At 39.6% G+C, this 19729-nt stretch overlaps 4 protein-coding genes across 6 annotated transcripts in view; 2 read left to right on the top strand and 2 right to left on the bottom strand.

Moving 5' to 3' along the window:
• Positions 1-970: 970 nt before the first annotated feature.
• On the top strand, positions 971-7115 carry bpifcl (BPI fold containing family C, like). Of its 2 annotated transcripts, XM_088291663.1 has the most exons (16): positions 971-1183; positions 2344-2458; positions 3197-3318; positions 3389-3416; positions 3503-3658; positions 3738-3801; positions 4152-4212; positions 4357-4448; positions 4640-4816; positions 4961-5020; positions 5309-5476; positions 5711-5778; positions 5860-5902; positions 5969-6032; positions 6617-6693; positions 6767-7115. In XM_088291663.1, exons 1-16 carry the CDS (start codon positions 1084-1086, stop codon positions 6824-6826), a joined length of 1455 nt encoding a protein of 484 aa, XP_088147789.1. In that variant the 5' UTR covers positions 971-1083; the 3' UTR covers positions 6827-7115. The 2 variants fall into 2 exon arrangements, with proteins under 2 accessions (XP_088147789.1, XP_088147790.1); XM_088291664.1 differs by lacking the exon at positions 3389-3416 and having other exon boundaries at positions 973-1183; positions 3197-3328.
• A 470-nt stretch (positions 7116-7585) lies between these two features.
• On the bottom strand, positions 7586-13400 carry LOC148340016 (PRELI domain containing protein 3B-like). Of its 2 annotated transcripts, none has more exons than XM_088291667.1 (6): positions 13260-13400; positions 10454-10622; positions 10284-10373; positions 9373-9443; positions 8721-8823; positions 7586-8634 (listed from the first exon to the last, which is right to left on the bottom strand). In XM_088291667.1, the coding sequence occupies exons 2-6, from the start codon at positions 10589-10591 to the stop codon at positions 8518-8520; spliced, it is 519 nt and encodes a 172-aa protein (XP_088147793.1). In that variant the 5' UTR covers positions 10592-10622; positions 13260-13400; the 3' UTR covers positions 7586-8517. The 2 variants fall into 2 exon arrangements, with proteins under 2 accessions (XP_088147793.1, XP_088147792.1); XM_088291666.1 differs by lacking the exon at positions 13260-13400 and adding an exon at positions 11743-12632.
• On the top strand, positions 12838-13966 carry atp5f1e (ATP synthase F1 subunit epsilon). Its single transcript, XM_088291668.1, has 3 exons — positions 12838-12992; positions 13307-13428; positions 13823-13966. Coding segments are annotated over exons 1-3 (156 nt in total). The 5' UTR covers positions 12838-12960; the 3' UTR covers positions 13825-13966.
• A 59-nt stretch (positions 13967-14025) lies between these two features.
• The window catches only part of LOC148340014 (piezo-type mechanosensitive ion channel component 2), a 32999-nt gene continuing 27295 nt past the window's right edge, over positions 14026-19729 (bottom strand). The window contains 7 exon segments of the mRNA XM_088291669.1: positions 14026-14881; positions 15005-15224; positions 16563-16642; positions 16776-16892; positions 18226-18395; positions 18866-18958; positions 19327-19515. Coding sequence (XP_088147795.1) covers positions 14629-14881; positions 15005-15224; positions 16563-16642; positions 16776-16892; positions 18226-18395; positions 18866-18958; positions 19327-19515 — 1122 coding nt within the window. The 3' untranslated portion in view covers positions 14026-14628.

The raw sequence follows: 19729 nt of genomic DNA, 5'->3' as shown, positions 1-19729 counted from the left end.
ATTCTGTTTGCTTTCAAATAGTGCGCCTTAATTTGTTTTTGGACAGCTATGGCATCCTGTTTTTTTTTTCTGAACAATATCCATAGTAGTTTAGAGAGAATGTGCCGCTCCTCCAAATCATGTAGGCAATTTAAAGAGGTGCCTAAATAGCCCCAAATATATATGAAAATTAAATAAAATAATCTATCACTTCAAATGTTAAACATGAACTAAGGAACATGTATTTTGCTCTAATTCCCCTGCAGCTTTAAATTACTTTCAAGATATTGTGGTGAATACAAAAAGACAGTTATTACTGCAGAATTTCAAGGAAGTTATAAACTAGGCTTTGGACGATCAGGATTTTGGAGCCGATCACCAGGTTTTAAAATATAAAAAAAACAAAAACTGATCACCGATCAATCAGAAGATAAACCGATCTAGCCATCATAATTAAACAACTTATATATTTATTTATTTATTTTTTGCAGGGCCCAAATTTATAAGCCATAAAAAAAAAAAAAACTTCCAATACAAAAATGATCCAGGGCCAAGTCTAAGTCCAAGTCTATTTGGATGTTTTCGTTGAAGTTACTGTACATACTGTAGGCCTACTGAAATATGTTTGAGCTGTTGGATATTTTCAGATTTCTCCCTTCCCCTTTCTCCGTCGGGAACATACACTGACTGTTTATCAGCGTTTTCTGAAAAGTTCTCTGTGTTTGCAAAAAGATGTTTTTGTTTTTCAGCACGCCTGAGATATCCTTGCACCCCCCATGTTTCCCCCCAAGGAAAAAAATCATAGCTCTGCCGGTGCCTTTATAATACAAGTAACCGTTAATTTGGTGAAGAATTAGAAAGTTAGCAGTTGTACCCAAAATTCCACTTCCTTTTAATAGACATTTTGCCATGGTCAGCCACACGAACACTCAGTCATATGTTATAAGTTTCACTTCTCAGTTCTAACCTTTCCAGGAAGCTTTAGAGCGTCTTCTGGCAGGGGCTGATCTTCAAATGAACAAACATTTCGACCCAGGCCACGCCTTTAAAACGAGTGGATCCAAAGGTTGTGTATTGTGGTAACTCTCACATTCCTGATGCAAAATGCTTGCAAGCGGGCTAATAGTGCTCATGCTCACCTATTGCACCTGTGGAGAAAATCCTGCAATACAAGTCATCCTGACCAATAAAGGACTTCAATATGGTAAGGTGAATCATATTAATGTTCATACAATTCAATTTCAAGTTTGACTCATTATGGCAAACAGACAGAGCCACTTTTAAATGATAACTGGTGTCTGGCAGGAGTGCCCTGAGATACTAATGAGTTGACGTTTCAAGTTTTAGGAGAGTGAGCCATCGCACTGCTGAGCTTTTGCTTTGACTTGCGAGCGCACACTTGAGATACGAAAGGTGCATGGCGGCAGTAAACTCAATGCAAATCACGTCGCAATAAACTGCCCTTTGGAAACTTGCGAACATTTCTTTAAAACCTTCAAGTTGTTTATTGCCATTCCCAGTTGGTCTTTCAAATCTGGTCTTTGTTTCTACGGAGATGGGCCATGAGTGAAAGCGCTTCAGTTTTTTTTCTGCCTGCTGAGCACTATCTTGCAGCGCGATTGAAAAGAAGACAGTCAAGTGAGAGTTGCCGAACCTGTCCAAACTCGATATTTTATGCACTCCTTGGAGGCTAAATGAGGAAGCATATTCGAAGAAGGGTCCTTTGGAGGATGCAGCCCACGAATTTGGACACAGCTAGAGAGAATATAACAGTACTCACAATCATGTATTTTTTTTATTCTTTGTGTACAACTAAGACTAATATTAGTGCTGTATTTATAAGATGAGAGCAGTTGAGTGAGCAGTCTGTCTTATACTGCCACCAGGTGGCCAAGGAGGCGCATTAAAAAAAAGCAGCGCTTTGACCATTCAACTGATGCAGTGAGGACAAAATGGTTATAATTCGTCTAAATTCTATTTAATTTTGTGATTGCTGCATATTTTTACAATGTACAATATTATGGAATGCTATTTTTCTTCAGTAAAATACATATTGTAACAATTGGGAATGGGGAGTGAGATCTGCACAGACAGTAAATAATTGACCCACTTAATGACGTTAAGTAGCGAGGTAATCAGTAGAGTCAATTAGAAACAGGTGCGTGGCAGGTGGGCGTGTCTCTCCAGCCAACACGACACGACAGGACAAGCGCTGGAAGGAAACGCCCCCACGCCCGTTGAGCCAACGTAAACAAAACATGACATGACGGAAACGGACCATGACAGCATGTTATTCCGACAAAAGATAACAGTTTTAAACTTCAAGGATTCATGAAACTGTTGTGCATGTGCTTTCTCTCCTAGGAAAACATGTGGCTGCAGGATGGATTCAGGAGAAGTTGGAACACATCACGATGCCTGACATTAGTGGCAAAATACGTCTCGGCTTCCTTACCCACATAGAATACACGCTTAAAGGGTAACATGACATATTAAGAGGAGTTTGGACAAAAAAAAAACACTGTGCTGCTCTTAGAGTGTAGAATGTAATTTTGATTTATGAAAATACATACAGTACATAAAAATAAAATCCATGCTAAGTTATTTTTAACACGGAAAAAAATAATTCCAACGATTATTTATTATAGTTAGCTAAAACTAACAAAATAATTAAAACTAACATTGAGAAACCGTTTTCATTAATGAAATAATGTAAAGATGAGAGTGATCATTTATAAAACTAAGTAAAACATGATTACGGTTAAAGTGTCCTTTGTTTAACTTAATGTCATACATTAGCTTTTTTTTTCTTTTTTTTAATTAATTGATTTATTTATTACTCTACAGCTGGACAGATGAGACAAGGTCAATTAGTCTTTTCAGAATTGTAGTTTACTTTGTTACACAATTCCTTGTGATCTTTTTAAAAAATCTCCCCAAATATTTCATACACATAAAAACTAAAACTAATATTAAAACTAACAAAAAGAAACTAAAAGGAAGCCTTTTTGAAACCATAAAACCTGATGAACCGACTCTAACGATGAATTTAAACTAATTTATAATTATAATGATAAATCCCAAAACAATTACAACCCTTGTCCTGACGTGGTTACAATCGCAATTTTCGACCATAAAAATATTATTTCAATTGTATAATATTTATTGTATGCATTTGTGGATGGATACTAGCCTTGCGTCTCCATGTTGCTTCCAGCATCACTATAAGAAAGTGTGACTTTCCGGAACCATCAGTAGAGTTCTACCAAGGCTTCTCCGGCTTGAAGACGTCCATTGTTGGCCTCAACGCTGCCCTCACAGGATCCTGGGAGGCTCACTGCGGGTTCATGTGAGTGGAATGAATCATTTATTCTATTATTATTTAATTAATAATTATTCTTTTTAGCAGTGATCCCCAACCTCCGGTTCACGGCTCGGTACCGGTCCATAGGGCGTTTGTCACTGGACCGCACAGACAAATTGATTTTTTTTTTTTGTTTTAGTATTCCCTGTGCACTTTCAGACACGGAGGTGGATCTTTTGACATGGCCTTGTTTGGAGTGGACATGGTCTCCATAGTGCAGCTAGGGAGGGACGCTGGTGGACATCTATCTTTAACCAGCGTGAATTGCAACGCTCAACTGGGTGATGTCTACATTCGTTTTTATGGCAACAGAAGGTACCACGCTCAGATCACATGGATCTCGTTTCACATTTGTAATGAAATGTAAAGACGCTGAAGTCTCACATGTCTACAGCTGGCTACTCCGGATTTTAAAGGAGCAATTCAAGAAACAAATCAGAGGTCAAATAGAGGACATGGTGAGTGTTTCTTTGCTTTAGTGGATGTTTATATCACAAATATTTGTCGGCTACAGGCAATATTCACGTCACAATAATAGCCTTTACCAACATTTATTAAGACAAAGCGCATATATATTTAGCGTTAGAAAAAAAATTTCACGGCAAAGCGTCAGGTAAAAAAGGCACAAAAAGTTGCCCTCTTGTGAAAGACTGTTTAATTGTTGAGCCTGTCATTACATGTCACTGTCATAGATAGATGAACAAAGATTATTATTATTATTAGTACTAATTTGTTTTTTACCAATTATGTGCAATTGAATCATTTCCTTTGTCTCATCGGTTGGGAATCGCTCGTCTAATCCTGCCAGATTTGCTCTGCTGTGGATGAACTCGTTGCAAACCTGGAGAGCCACCTAAAGGACATGAAAGGTATTGCAGAATTTTAGGTGATAGTTACTGAAAGGCTTACTTAAGAGGTTTACTTCTAATCCTTAAATCGCAATAAAATAAGATAAGTAAACTCCAGTAAAAAAAAAAAAAAAACTATTAAAATGATTCAAAGTCTCGTTGAAGTTAATTTTCAGGTGAATCAAGACCTCTCTCTGGGCGTGCCTCTCATTGGCTTGCCTGTTGTCAATGCTTCAAGTCTGCAACTCGGCCTCAAGGTCAGGAATCACACATAACAAGTTGTTTCATATTGTTCATGTTGTGGTTGATCACTTTGGTAACTACAAATGATTTAACTAGCCAGTGACTGTGCCTAACTATGATTGTCTATTATTAAAACAATGTATTAAAACGTACACTAATAATCCAATGATGGTTATTTTTTTTATGTATTTTGACATGTTCAAAGGGAGAATTCTACAGTGTTAAAAGTCCTAAGGAGCCCCCGTTTGTGGCCCGGCCTTTCGTCACACCTCAACAGCCGTCATATATGCTGTCAGTAGGCGTGTCTGACTTCACCGTCAACTCCGCCTCCTTCAGCTACTTCTCAGCTGATTTACTGCAGGCCTTCATCAATGACAGCATGGTGAGTTCACCTGAAAGACAAAAACGATCATTCTAGTTTGCTTTAAAAGAGATCACCCATCAATGCAAACCTTCGGGAGCAGCAATAATGCATTTTCTCTTTCCTTTGAATATTTCAGTTAATCATGTCGCTTTCTCTCGTCAGATACCCCCATGTTCCCCCGTGCGTCTTAATACAACCTCACTGGGTCCATTTATTCCACAGGTAATTTGGCAGTCGCAAAATATCGAACTTTAATGTGCAGAAGGGACGTGCAAATGGGTGGTGGGGTCATTCCTCAAGCGCATTTTCACATGTGTTTCTGTATCAAAGTCTGTCTTGAGTCTTATAAAAGTCGAATGTTTTGTATAACTTGGGGAAAAAAGTGGGTTAAGATAAAACTACTTGAAAAGTAGTTGATGGTGGACCATCTTCTCACATCAGGATTTCTCTCAGTGATATGTTGCCCCAGCTGTTCACGTATGCAATATAACCGAAACTTTTGTTCTGCAGCTCCCGCAGATGTTTCCAAACTTGGGGATGACACTGCAGATTTACGCCACACGCATTCCGGTGTTTTCCTTCCGCTCCGGTGCCGTTGTGCTGAACTCATCGAGTGCGGTCAAGGCCTTTGCCATCCAGCACAACACCACACTGACCCCGCTGTTTAAACTCAATGTGGTGAGCGCTCGTTTGTTTGTTTCCATTCAACGGTATCAGAGTAGTTCTGTTCAAGGTGTTGGTCTTGCCCTTTCTCTGTATTGCGCCATATGGCGTTAAACGGCAAAAATTCTTGAAGCATATATTCTAATATACAGAATGTCCCAACGAAAATAGATATTGTTTCTTGCCGATAACAGCCAATTATTTGTTTACGCCCTATTTTCCCCGTATACTGAACCGTCTTTCTTTAAGGACTCAGACTTTAGTGGCAAAGTGTGGGTGGCTGATGGACGACTGAAGGGCTCGGTGACAATGGAAAAGTGAGTGCAGCAATGCCTTTTGGATTTCAAAAGTCAAAGTAATGTACAATAATGTTATAAATTGGCCTCTTTTTCTAACAGGTTCACGCTGAGTCTGGCAACAACTGAGATTGGACCCTTTAAGGTACTGCTCCACCCGGCACGTTAGCCAGCGTTAAGGGCTAACTCGTGACTCGTGCTTCCTTTTCAGACTGATGCTTTGGAAAACATAACACAGACACTAATAGAGGCAGCCGTCTTGCCACAAATTAATGGTGAGGCATCTCGTCTTTTGTTTAGCGTGTGCGTGTGTGAATCTGTGTGTGTATACCACTGTGTCGTATTTTCTTTAGAGTTAAACCTCAAAGCAGGACCGTCTATATTTTGGAATTTATGGACATGAACCTTTTCGGCCCTTTGTGTGCTGTTGAGCAATTGTTAAATGTCTTCTTGGTTTCATCATGTCAAAATATGAACAGTATGATATCGAGGAGCGTTTAAACACCAATATGAATTGCTATGTTTGAAATGTATTGGTCCAGTCGTGGACCAAACAGCTGCTGGGAATTTTGCCGTCCTTGTTCCAGAACAGCAAGTTGTGCAAAAATCAACTGTGCTCTCAGACCTTCTTTGTTGCACTAACACATTTAAAACTTAAATTGCAATATTTTATTTTCAAGTGTATTGTTCTCATTTTATGGCCCTCAGCTCCAGTTAAAGAAAATGGATGAATTGAGGCATGAATGACTAAATACACATTTTAGGAGGGGTGAAGGGGCTACATTTATAAAGCAAATATTGCAAGACTCTTGATCATGTACTGTAAATTCTTTGAAATTTTTTGCATTTGTGGTCGCAGACAAACTGGCCGCAGGTTTTGCCTTACCTCGAACAAAACATGCGCAGCTGATCAACCCCGTTCTGACAGTAGAAGAGGTAGATGCAAAATGCAAATGTGAACAATTGTCTTTGCTTGGACTGATTTTTGCCTTTTTGCTTCTTCAAACAGGGACTTGTAGCTTTGTCTTCGGATGCCGAGCTGGTGGAAAATGACACACTCTTCAAATGAGCACAATCCTGGCCTGTCCCAATTTCTGACTCATGCTGAACCTTGATGCACTCAATCACCTTGGTATGTTAAAAAAATGATGTTTAAAAAGACCAAAAAAAAATCACAATGCAGTATTCACACGGATCATGTACTCACATGCATAGATGTTTTTCTGTTTCATATATCCACAACATGTACATCGAGGTTGCATCAAATTGCTTGCATTTATCTCAGGAAACATCACACCTGACACCATCACAAATACAATGAAGTCAATTCAACAATGATAAAGATTTTTTTTTTTTTACATTATTTCTTTTTCTCATTTATTTTTTTGTTGACTTCCGTGTCCCTAACCTTAACCTGTCGCAAAGTTCCTTTAAGTAAAATGATGAACATTTTTGTTACAATGCATCCCACAGGACACCTGAATTTAATGACGGGAAAACGAAGCTTCAAATTTGCTTCATAAACCATTTGTTGTATTTTCTGACTCCTCTAGAGTGCACCATGGGTTGGAAATGGCAAATCAGTGTACTTTAAGTCCAATATTGAACAGAGATGAAGCATGAAGCAAATTTGAAGCTGGATTTCACGACCTGCATTTATGCATTATATTATTTGGGGGAAAAAACTTTGAACAGAGTTAGAAGTATATGCTTACAAATGTACTTTTTCTTAATGGGGAGTAACCATTTATGTTAAGATCTACTTAGCGGGGGCTGGTAAACAACATTGTCATCAACACGTTAAACAAAGCAGAAAGTAGGAGCCAGCCAAATTTCACCACCATCATCATGAAACAACGGCATCACTTTATTCTGAAATAATGTCAGTGTGCATTTTTCATTCTTCTAGTTACATGTTCACATTCTTGGAATGTGACACACCCATAATATAAATAGAAACCTATTTACAGCCGCTGTTCCTAAAATGTTCCTCTTAAGAAAAGAATCAGTTCATTAAAGGAACTACACTGCAGGGATGGATGGCTGAGCATGACACAGATCTTCATATGGAAATAAAACCAGAGGCTCCAGTGGGGGGGGGGGGGGCGGACTGTTAGTAAATAGTCAAGAACATGACACAAAAATGTGGGATAACCCTGAATACTTGTGACAAATGTGGCTCATGTCGTAGATAACCATTGTTGCTGAGCAAGAAACAAAAAGAGTCAGAACAGCAGCATGTGAACATACTCAACCAGATTTCAATCCTTCCTGCCACATGAACCCAAATCGAAAGATCAGCTCGATCACACGAGACGACGGAACCGCGGAATAAAAACAGACGGGGAATCTAGTTAGGCAAACGGAATACTTCAACTAAAGTCCCAAATGTTCTGGAAACGGCCGCTCAGACCATACGAAGACACTTAAAGGGAATAAGAGCTGTTGGCAGCGCTTTCAAGACATTCGTTAAAATTGGGTGAAAGGTACCGAATGAGTGAACTTGAGGCACAGTGTGAAGAAAAGAAATCACAAGAATGACATTTACTTGCATGTCATGTCGGCCTTGTTGGCTTTCATTCACTCACGCACGCACAAACTTGCATTCGCAGGCACACACAATTTTACGCTCACATACAGAAACACTCATTCTGAAAGTCACTCACACATTGGCGAGGCTGTGGTGATTAGGCTGTGCTGGTTGATGAGGTGCGCCACCAATCAGTGGCGCGTCAGTTCATGACGGGTGGAGGCCCGCTATCATTTGTCGACAACAGCCGCCGCCATGGGCACACGTATGCTGCCGCGAGCCGTTGCCGCCAGCTCCTCGATTTCCGTGTTTAACCGCCGGATGACCCACTCCATTGCCTCGCGTCCCTGACACCGTCAAACGGGGCAAAAGGTCAGGAAAACGAGACGAGGTGAGCGAGAGGCGAAAGGAAAAGGTTGTGGGTCGTCCTCACCTTGCCGGCGTTGACGGACATGGTTTTGGCCATGAGGCCCTCGAGGTAGCTGCTCAAACTGACACCTTTCACGCTGATCAGCGCCTCCTGGGTCAGCACCGTCCTGCTCAAGAAGGGAGACAAGACGCTCAATGCTAATTAAACCACCTGTATCATCGGACATGTTACATTTTATTATGGATGGAAATTAAGTGTAGTGGAAGCAAAGACAATTTGGGAAGTCAGTAAAACGTGAGTCCAAACCACCATCTCACAAGAACCCAACGTGTTAGAATCTTTTGACCCAATAAGAGTGCCTGCCACCAACCTACAAAATGGAATTTGAGCTTGTGATCCATGGAGAGAAATATGAGCATGGCAACATGTGAACGTTGCTATGCTCACTTTAGGGGAACCTCTCTCGTTGCACACTTGAGTACAATGACAATAAAGGGATTTCTAATCTTCTAATCTTCTAATTATCAAGTTTTTCTTTAGGATCACTTTTTTTTGGGAAACTAATTATATGACAACCCAAGGATCATCATCATATTCAATGGGACTATAATTTGCAGAGAACTGATCCATCATTCATATTGTTAGTAACAAAAAAATGAGCTACACAACATGCTTTGGCAAGTATACAGTCGAGACAGAAGAATAAAAAACGTACTTGTCAGGATCTTGCGGATGAGGCTTATACGTCAGCTTCTCATCCACAGACACCAGGTTAGTGAAGGAAATCTGAAGACAGAAAAACGTTGACGTGAGTCCTTTGTTGAAAGTTGGGAATTGCATGAACACAGACTTAAATAAAGATAGAAAAAGTAACGGTGTCATTATTGGGTCGCTTTAATTAAATCATTATTTACCCAGCTGCAGAGGGCAGAGTTCTTTATTTGTGTGCAATCTAAGAATAATTATAAATAAGATTTTCCGGGTTAAATACATAACAGAATATTGTCTCCGGATTACGCACGATCATTAATACTGCGCTCTATTTTATTTAATTTTTTGGGGGGTATGAAAACAAAATGCATCTAAGGTTAAACTTCACACTCTCATTCATCTGGCAGACTGTTTGTGAGCTTTAATTTTGGTTTGCAGTTGTTTTTAATGGAGAACCGTAGAACAATGGTATTATCAAGCCAAAATCACCAGTGGCTTGGCACAGCAATAATGATATCCTAAAAAAAAATTATTTTGCTTCACCAAGACAACAATCAAAGCATGTTTAAAGTCAAACTACAGGTGCATCTCAACAAATTACAATATTGTGGATAATGTTTAAATTCCAGTCGTTAAATTGAGCTTGTATTTTACAGGTTCACTACAAAGAGCAAAATACTGATGCATAATAATTTTGATGTTTGCATCATACAGCTGACGAATAACCCAAATTAAAAATCTGAAGAAATTAGACTATTGCATTATTATTTCTAATATAGAAGAGAAACGGTGTGAATATTATGTTCTTATGTGTTTAAGGAATCTAAAGTTTCACTTTTGAATTAAAGTACTGAGATAAATGCATTTTTGTACAATATTCTAATGTATTAAAATGTATGAAAAGTGGCTACTCACATTTGTAGATTTGAGCTCAAAGACCTTCTGTTTGGGGTCCACTACTGAATGTTCTTGGACATAAGTGCACGTTCTTGTTAAGCCAATGATCTGCAGGAAAGAGACACATCTTGTCAGAAAACATTCACGTTACAATTTTTTTTAGTATTGTAATGGCAATTTGCACTTACGGATTTGGCAATGGCAGGAAGACCCCACTCTGTGCTGAGCAGTCTTTTACTGTGTAAGCGCCCCTCCATGTCCACATGTCTGTCCAGAACATCCACACCAAACACACTGGGGTTCATGGGGTTGGGGTATTTCTGCATTGCTGCCTTGGTCACCGTCTCCCATGGGTGGCTGGTAAATCATGTGCGACAATATGCATACTTTGAAATGATGGAAAATTGACTTTCTAATGTTCTTATACACACCATTGGGCAAATCATTCCATTAGGTGTAATTTGGGGGGCCTGGAGATGAAATGCTGCCTCCACAAATAACAATGTAATATAATCAAAATTGAATAAAAAGAATCTAAACAATCACCAAAATAAATCAGCATCTGTTAATCATCTGATAATCCAAAATTTTCCTTCTAATTGTGCTCTTAGATTTCTCTGTGAATTAATCGGGGTGTGAGTTATTGTTTGGCGAGGTGTCCATGCACCACATACACAGGTTGAACGGTTGCATCCCTATGTAGAATATTTACATTGACTTTAAATGTTTATTAATCAAACAAACTGACTTGCCATCTGCCAAACAGTATTAAAACAAATTAAAAAAATAATAAATAAATTAGCCCCTAAAATGAGCCAATTCAAATTATTAAGAATTTAATTTAAAAAAAAAACAACAACAACATGTCTCATTTAAACATTGACCTTGGAATGGTGGATTGTTAAAAGCTCAAGAGCACGACGGACCTTCGATATGTGGAGCAAAGTGTAAATTGTGTCTGCCAGCTGTTCACATGGGGAACGCCCCCCGTCATTACGTCTCGCCAGGCAGACGATTATGTAATAGTGCTTATGTCAGACTCTAGCATGATAATTGATGACGGATATTTTTTTGAAAAATCAATTTAAAGGCTGCCTTTCCTCCTCTAATATCTAATGTGTAAAAAAGGCGTATGTCTTGATGTCTAAAAGTTCGACGCTTGAAGCGCAAAGCTAACAACGAGTTGCAGCTACTTCGCGGTTCGCTCCGGAAGCTTCCCTACTCGAACCTTCGTATTATAAACTACAAAGCGACTGCTTGTGTCGCCAATCAGAGCTACGGAATCGGTGCTAACAACAGCAGCGATCATTTTGGACACTTTATAATTACTTTCTACGGCCCAAGTTACCGAATTTAGCTAAAGTGGCTAGCCTTCGAATTATGAGGAAGCGGCAAAAAAATAAACGGTTTTCGAGGAGGTGCAAAAATGTGTGAGTGACCAAGCGGAAAACGTAGCCAGACAGACACAAACACTCACTTGAAAATGTGTTCTGACGACCAGATCTTCATTTTTGTCTACAGGTTTGTCCGTCAGAACTGGGGAGCCGGGCCGGCTAAGGTGAAAGCGTGACCGAAGTTGGGAAGGAGAAAGGACCGACGGACGGAAGGTCGGAAGGGACAAACCTCTCAGGCAGCCTTGACTCACAGACTCCCTCTAACGGTAGACCCTGGGCTCCTTTTAGTAGCAAGTCCAGTTTTCCATCCAGCCATGATCCGAATCGCTTATCCTCACGGGGGTCGCTGGCGTACGATTGAATATTTCTTTTACAGTGACCGACCGTATTATTGGAATGGAAAACAGCAAGTGCGATAATTAAAAAGCCCTATTGTATTCAAAATGATTCGATAAAAAAATGCCAGAATTTCTGCAATAATTTCGAAATTTACTTTTGGACATTGTTTAAATTAAAAAGAGTGGGATTTTTAGAAAAAAAATTGTTCTATAGATATCCTGACTAAGATTAACATTGTGAAGTTGTAATCAAGGGGTACATTGTTTGGCCTTTTCTAAACCATTAAAGGCACACTTGATCTGGCTTAACACTGGCACTAAATGTAAAAATTACATCTGTACGAAAAAGACCGATAGCCGCAGAAATTCAAATACACGTTACTTCCCCTGTCCACTTCACCCCGTGAAAGTATAAATGCTATCTGTACAATATTTTGGATCAAAGATAATCTCTATGACAAAACACCATGCCAGTCGCTTCTTCACTTACACAGGCTGAAGCGGACAAGAGCAAGAATGCGCACACAAGACCCCGTTAGCGTATCTTGGCAGCTTATTAAAGAAAGCAGAAGAACATGACAAAAATAGCAGATAAGGTGCTCTTTTCCTCATTAGCGTTTAAGTCAATGTCTTTGAACTGGTAATTTTTGATCAGTCCCTGACGCGACTCCCACCAAGCATTTAGGGATAATAGGGGCGTGGCCATAATGCTCCATACCGGGAGTTATTTTAAACTCCTTGGTGTTGTACTATTTTCTTAATTTAACTGTATATTTATTTTTATATTTGCAATATAATGTTAAGGAAATAATCTGAATGTATTTCTATAACCACGAGCAGCGTCAAGAGGACGGGTGGGCGGAGCGAGAAGCTGTCAATCTCTACTGCCCGGTTTTTCACTGACGTCATCAGGCACGCGTCCGACCTGCCCTTGACGCTGAAGCAACACACAAGATTGCCAAGATGGTCGCATACTGGAGACAAGCGGGACTCAGGTAACAAGAAAAAAACGAATACCGACGATTCGTCCGTTTATTTTGCTTAAATGATTGTTGGATGTACAAATAGCTGTAGCGTATTGTCGATGTAATTTCAGTCTTTGTCGGAGCTTTGCTTGTTAGCCGCCATGCTAATGCTAGTTGTAGTGAGCGTGTCTGCACGTCCGCAACTTTTGTTGGTTCTTCCGTCCGCAACTCAAATCATGCGGTGTTCAAGAGGTAGACATACACCCACGTATTGACGTACGAATAGTTTTCGCTTACCCTTTAGCGTGCGGCTGTCCGACTGTGTATGTTTGTCCTTTGTACAGCTACATCCGCTTCTCGGCAATCTGCGCCAATGCGGTGCGGGCCGCCCTCAAGCCGCAGGTGAAAAGCGAAGCGATGAAGGCTGCCGAAGCCAGCGTCAGGGTAGTCAAGCCCAAAACAGCATGTAAGTTCGCAATTCGGTATCTGTATCATTCCCTCCTCGTGGCTAATTTTGTTAAGCAATTTAATATGCGTTTCCCAATCATAATTTGAGAAAAATCTCACAGAACGACAGAAAGTGCTCTGAAAGAAATATTGTTGTATTGTTAGCAGATTATGTCGCTATAATGACCGAGGAATAATTCAGCACAACCTGTTTCGTGGAAGAATAGTTTTTTTTTCTGATTTCAAGATGTTTAAAAATAAATCTGTTTGGACTAAATTATTTTTCCCTGTTACAAAATGCACCTAGTCAAGGTAGCCTCAACCTGTAGTCACAATTGTAGATTTGTATTTAATCTGAGCAGCGCCTGCGCTGTTCGAGGCATTTATTTTTATTTCTGTTTCTACCGCTGCAGGATGTGTACCTTTTGATATGGACCACTTCTTGCAACTGGATGAAAAAAAAGATGGATGATGATGTGATGTCCTGAAGAGATGAGATAACAACAGAATGGCAATTCCCTTACTGTTATTTGTAATTAAAGTTATATTAAAGCAGATTCATTCTCTTCTTTAATTTGTTTTGAAATGGTTTTACAACTGACAACTTTGAACTACATGTCGTTTTATTTATTTTTTTTTTTTGCGGGGGTATGATAAAACATTGTGAAGGTTTGTATAAAACAAAACAAAACCAGGAGTCAAGACCCTGTAAGAGCTTTTTAGTTTGTTGAGAATTAAGTTGGTCATTTGACATTTCCTTGAAAGAGCATGGGGAAAATTAAAATTCAGTTTTGTGTGCACATTTTAAATAGAGGTAATTACAAAGACACTCATTTTTTCCTCAGTTCAAGAAGCAATCTATAAAACACAATTTACAGAATCAAATCAATTAATCATGTAACTGATTATTAATTTCAAACCTTATTAGAAATGCATGCAATCAAGTGGGCATTTGGTAGACCATCCATTTATTTGTCTTTTGGATTCATGATTAAATAACCAAGTGTTAAGTGTGATGACACCAGGCATGATGTGCAATGCTGATATAATCTGTCTTGTAAACTTCATCTTGCTTTGTGCTAGTCCCACATCGTTAACCTCAGTCGACACACAGACGTCCATTATTTTTTAATTGAGTTGTTTAAGAAGCAGCCTTTAGAGTCAGAACAGTTCTTAACGATATTCATCTGCATCCATTGACGAACAGAAAGTTCCCAGTCTAGCTGTTCTTCTCCCTGGTCATCTTGATCATGGTCTCGGGAGATCTGTAGAGGAAGATGAGCTTCTCGAAGAGCGTCTCTTCCAGCTCCATCTCTCCGGTCTCGCGCACCACAAAGATGTCCGTGCACAGCTTGAGGACGCGGTCCACGCACGGCAGCTCCTCAAACATGATGGAGCGCGAGATGCCGTTGAAGAACTCCCTCACAAACTTGCCAATCACCAACACCACTGACATGTAGAGGCCCACGATGCTACGGAGTGAGAGGTAAAGCAAGCATTTCTATTTAAGTGTGTCTAGTTGTCCGACTTAACATATGACAAGCATTTTTGCACCCAGGTCAAAACGCTGGAGCCTTTCCACACGGGTTACCTACCCATGTCCTGCCAAAAAGCCCAGACTGGATGGGCTGACTTTGTCATTAAACACCACTATTTCAATGCTGTCACACTTGTGCTCGGACGAGACAAGTGTGGGATTGCACTCCTGTACCATCCACCATTGTTCTGCCTCCCGCTGCGAAGTGATATTGACCTTGCGGAGTTTGATTGACAGGGGTTTGAAGAAAGCCAGAAGTTCTGGACGGTCAGTATGGCCTACAGGGGAACATAAATTGGTTCACTGCAGCCAAACTGAGAAGTATTCATACAGCAATATGTTTATTGTTGTGGTTGTAGTGAACAGTAGGGAAGTGATTACCACATCTTAGTGAGTGGTTGTGTCACTCTGAGTACACCAGTGAAAATGATCTGGCTATATCCTGGTTAAAACTGAGCATATGTTTCTTCCAAGAGCCATCTCCATTCTAAACTCTCACACACACGCACGACCACCCTTACCTTGCAGAACAGCAACGTGATGTGTTTTTATATATCCTATCCAGTATTATTTTCCATTGCACTAACTATTCTCTTATCTAATTTATATATCTATCTGAATTATTGTTGTATTGCACTGGAGAGGGGAGCTCTCTAATCTCGTTGCACACTTGAGTACAATGACAATAAAGGGATTTCTGATATTCATTGTAAAGGTAGTAAGTTTGCAACATCAATCACACTGATTCTGTTATCCAGAATAACATTTCCTCCTTATGTGTTTAATTACATCTTGGTAGTGAGCACTCATTGGGGCAGAGGCCTTTATTTGTACAAATGAATTTTCATTATAATATATTGCATATATTTGTCTGTATTATTGTTGTATTGCACTGGAGAGGGGAGCCCTCTAATCTCGTTGCACACTTGAGTACAATGACAATAAAGGAATTTCTAATTCTAAATGTAAAATATAGCTAATGTTTCTATTATTACACTTAGTATTTGGAAGTTTGCTATTATAAATTAAAAAAGTGGGCCAATTCATGTAGAAGGCTTAACCATTGATTTTAGTAGTATAGTTGTCCTCTAGATAAAATAGATAAAGGATTTGTTTTTAATTTATACGGATCTGTTTATTTCAGCCACTGCGCTACACCGCGGCTAGAGGGCGCTATTTCACCGTCAAACATATGCCGCTCCGGTAAAACTCCTACAGTATTGTAGTTTAGTTTTTAAAATCTGTTTGAATCATTCAAATAAATCAGTTAAAATTAATTTATTTTTTGTTGTTATTGTTGTTGAATATTCCTTCTCCAAATTTAATGAAAGCCTCTTTAATATTGAACAAGCTTGTGTTGTGTGCTTTTACAGAAGAAACAAGAAACTTAAGTGGAGTGATGAAATTCCATTAATATTTCTTTGCACACACACGTAATGTTAGTTGGTTGAGCAACTGGATATGTCTTTAATATTCCACACGCTCTTTAGAGAAACAAAAGTTATCTCAACTTTTTTTATATGATGAATGAAATCTTGAGTAACTTTAGAAACTTACATTTGCATATGATCAACTGCTTGACTCCCAAACGAAAGTGTGTTAAGACATCAACTAACCTACGTTCATCCTGGTTGCCATTTTGGACTCTGGTCCTTTGGGGCCCCTGAGAAACTTGGGCAGCAGATCGTCAATCATCCTAGCAGGACAGAGAAGCAACTCAGCAGTTATAATAAATTTAATTTAGGCGAGAGAAAAGATCCACTTGAGGGTGCATGTGACTCTCCTGGTTTGTAAACCGAAACACTTGCATCGCATTGACCGTGACTCACACATGTTTGCTGCTGTTTCCTTTGAGCATGTGGACTATTCCATCCTTCAAGGACCTATCTTCAAACTTCACCGTGTGTTCCCCCACCGTCTTGGCATTCATCGATATGGAGGCATTTCTAAAACAGTATTAGGATATATTATGTAAGCCATTTGCCTGACTGAAATTAGTCAGTGATGAGTTCAACAATCTTGAATATTTTCTGGTATATTTAAGTTACACTGGAGCGCGGTTGACATAACATTACTGTTAGTTGCAGGTAATACAGTATATCATGAGAAGAACGTGTCATGGTAGGATAATGTAACACGGAAGAGATAACGTAACTCTCAACAAGCATAGGGGTGGGAAATGGTTAACACTAACTAGCTGGTATAGCTAATAGTAAATTACATGACACTGAATAATGCTGGTGCTTCTTTCTAAAGTCTCTACAACATTTTCATGGTGGTGCTGAGGTGAGGGAGTGACTGGAAGCTGATGGTAAAATTGGTGCAAGCTAATGACGGGACAGTGACGCTGAAATTTTCATGCTAGCTATGTTTTTGAGACTAATTAGCTTGCTAACATTGTTCCATTTAGAATCCCAATTCAAATGAATGCAGACAAGCAAAAATGTCTTCTTCTGTCTGCTTGATACATTTACTCTACCATTTATTATTTACTGACTATTAAAGTTGTTGCGCTTTTCATGAGAGAAGCTGCCAGTCTCTTTCTTCTGGGGAACCTTGACCCAAGACTTCCCAGGACCTCTCCCATTTTTCACTGGCAGACCTATTGTCATGCCTGATAAAACACGTCGTTGGCATAGCTCCATGAACAAATTAAACAGTTTATGTCGTAAATAACTCATTACATTCACACCAATTAAGTAGAATTGGATAATTTACCCCAGCACACTGGTGGTCTATCGTAACTCACCAATTGTGATCATCTGTCTTTGTTGTTTTTGGTTTGGTATTTAGTTTCATGTTTTTTCCTTGCGGTTGGTGTGTCTCGTCATGTTCATTGTGTCCGCCTGTGTTCGTTTACCCAAGCTCCAGTGTTAGCAAGTCAGCGCCTTCCAACCCTTGGGGTCTTGACCAGGTGCTCCTCGTTGTCCAGTTAATTAGTTTGTATTTAGTTCCCTGTTTGTTTTTGCTTCATTGTCTTTGTCAGCGGCCGTGTCTATGCCTCCTGTCTGGTGTTTGTTGTAGTCCCCCAGTCTGTTTTAGTTTTTAGAGTTATTTTGCTAGTGTTTGTTTTGTTACTTTTTTTCAGTTTTCGCTGTGCCTTGTTTTCCTTTTTTTCCCCCTTCAATTAAATGCCATTTAAGTTACTCCTGCCTCGCTTCCCTGCGTTTGGGTACTCCTCTTCCTCAACCTCCATGCTTTCCTGACACCTATGTGCTTTAGTGCACTGTTTGGGAATCACACACTCACACACATACAAATTAAAGCGGTCATACTGACCTGAGCAGTGTCCAACGTAGGGTCATGTATAAATGAGGGGAGTTGCTGAGTTCCTCAATCATGGCCTTCCGACTGGCGGGACTGATGCTCCAAAGCAGGCTGGCATCACTCTTGATCTTTGCAACAATAATGTCTTCAGCTTCATAGTTCATTATGAACTGCATAGCAGACTGGAGGAGAGAGAATAAATAAAACCATGCAGTCGCTTCAAAACTGTGCTGAATAGTACTTAATAGTAGACACTGATAATGAATACTGTAATTGACAGTGTCTATTAAACGCGGGCATTGCTATTTTTGTGCTGTAAAAGTACGTAATGTTTGATAAAGCAGGCAGATCTCATCAGATTGTTGCAAATGTTGTGAAGTGAGTATAAATACATTCCCAACAATCCCTTTATTTTACTTCCCTCTTAGCCTATTCAAGTCATACCTTAATTTATCAAAGGCAGATTTTGTTGTTTTTTTCCATGCATTACACAGACGTCAAGTGACAGTTTATAATTTATTATTATTTTATATTTTATGTGGTTGATGCCCAATGCCTCTAATAAAATGTTTAGGTTGCGGGTCACTCAATATAAATTATTGCAAATCACAAGAAGATATTTGCTTTGTTGAAGAAGAGAAGATCAGCTCACTGGATAGGTTGCGTAGATTTTGGTGAGTCGGTTGAAAGCGACTTCTGAGTATGAATCCAAGTTTTGCTCCTGGGCGCTCATGGTGAACAGAGGCTACACAAACACACAAACCCAGTAAGTAACCCATGACACCACCAATCCAGTTGTGCTTATCATGTCGTATTGTTACTCCATCAGAAAATGCGTCCTTTTTCAGCAATTAAAGCGCAGTTCATTTATTATACAACTATTACACAACTCATATAAATATAAAAATGTCACACCTCAAAAAGACATCTCATTTTACCCCTCAGGAAATAAAGTTAGTGGCTTTAATTACTGTTTCTATGACATCGATACCATCATACACCTTCTAGAAGCCGAGTACTCGCTGTATCGAGCAAGCAAATGTCATTTGGCCACTGGCATAGGAAATACGACAAACTGAAAGCCAAACAGCAAGGACGTTAATTCCTCCTGACCTCATATCCAGCAATGCTGAGCTGTATGGAGACATCAACGGGTTGATTTATGACACCGGCTGCTGATTGGATGAGAGACATGAAGAGCAGTGGGAACCAGATGATGCTGATGAGAGCAAAGATGAGGAATCCTCCCATGCCGTATTTCACAACCTTGTTCTTCTTCTGTCCTGGCGGGTGGGGGAATTTCTGAAAGAACGATCAATCACTTAGTGAGGAAATGAAATACTACCACGGTTTTGTTGAAGGGTTTGTGATGAGGAGACAGTTTCAATATTGGTGTGTATCTTATCTATTATTAATAATTAGGTTTTAGTGGAGTACTGTGGTCTCAAGTACGACCAATGACGGATGTTGCCTGGATGCCACAATTTACAGAACTGCTCAGTGTCATTTAATTTTC

The sequence above is a fragment of the Idiotropiscis lumnitzeri genome, chromosome 3, assembly GCF_059441095.1.
Source record: "Idiotropiscis lumnitzeri isolate Australia: NSW breed Sydney's pygmy pipehorse chromosome 3, RoL_Ilum_1.0, whole genome shotgun sequence".
NCBI classification, from domain to species: Eukaryota; Metazoa; Chordata; class Actinopteri; order Syngnathiformes; family Syngnathidae; genus Idiotropiscis; species Idiotropiscis lumnitzeri.
The sequence above is the reverse complement of the archived record's forward strand: the minus strand, read 5'-3'. Positions and strand labels throughout refer to the sequence as shown.

Excerpts from the sequence above, each read along its gene's own strand:
- bpifcl (XM_088291663.1), top strand. The coding sequence starts at position 1,084 with ATGCTTGCAAGCGGGCTAATAGTGCTCATGCTCACCTATTGCACCTGT. Across the intron at positions 4,213-4,356 it reads CCACCTAAAGGACATGAAAG|TTAATTTTCAGGTGAATCAA; the intron begins GTATTGCAGAAT and ends GTCTCGTTGAAG. Across the intron at positions 5,021-5,308 it reads TGGGTCCATTTATTCCACAG|CTCCCGCAGATGTTTCCAAA; the intron begins GTAATTTGGCAG and ends TTTGTTCTGCAG.
- LOC148340016 (XM_088291666.1), bottom strand. The coding sequence starts at position 11,774 with ATGAAGATCTGGTCGTCAGAACACATTTTCAA. Across the intron at positions 10,623-11,742 it reads TCGTCAGAACACATTTTCAA|CCACCCATGGGAGACGGTGA; the intron begins GTGAGTGTTTGT and ends ATGATTTACCAG. Across the intron at positions 8,635-8,720 it reads TGTCCGTCAACGCCGGCAAG|GGACGCGAGGCAATGGAGTG; the intron begins GTGAGGACGACC and ends TGACGGTGTCAG.
- atp5f1e (XM_088291668.1), top strand. The coding sequence starts at position 12,961 with ATGGTCGCATACTGGAGACAAGCGGGACTCAG. Across the intron at positions 12,993-13,306 it reads TGGAGACAAGCGGGACTCAG|CTACATCCGCTTCTCGGCAA; the intron begins GTAACAAGAAAA and ends TCCTTTGTACAG.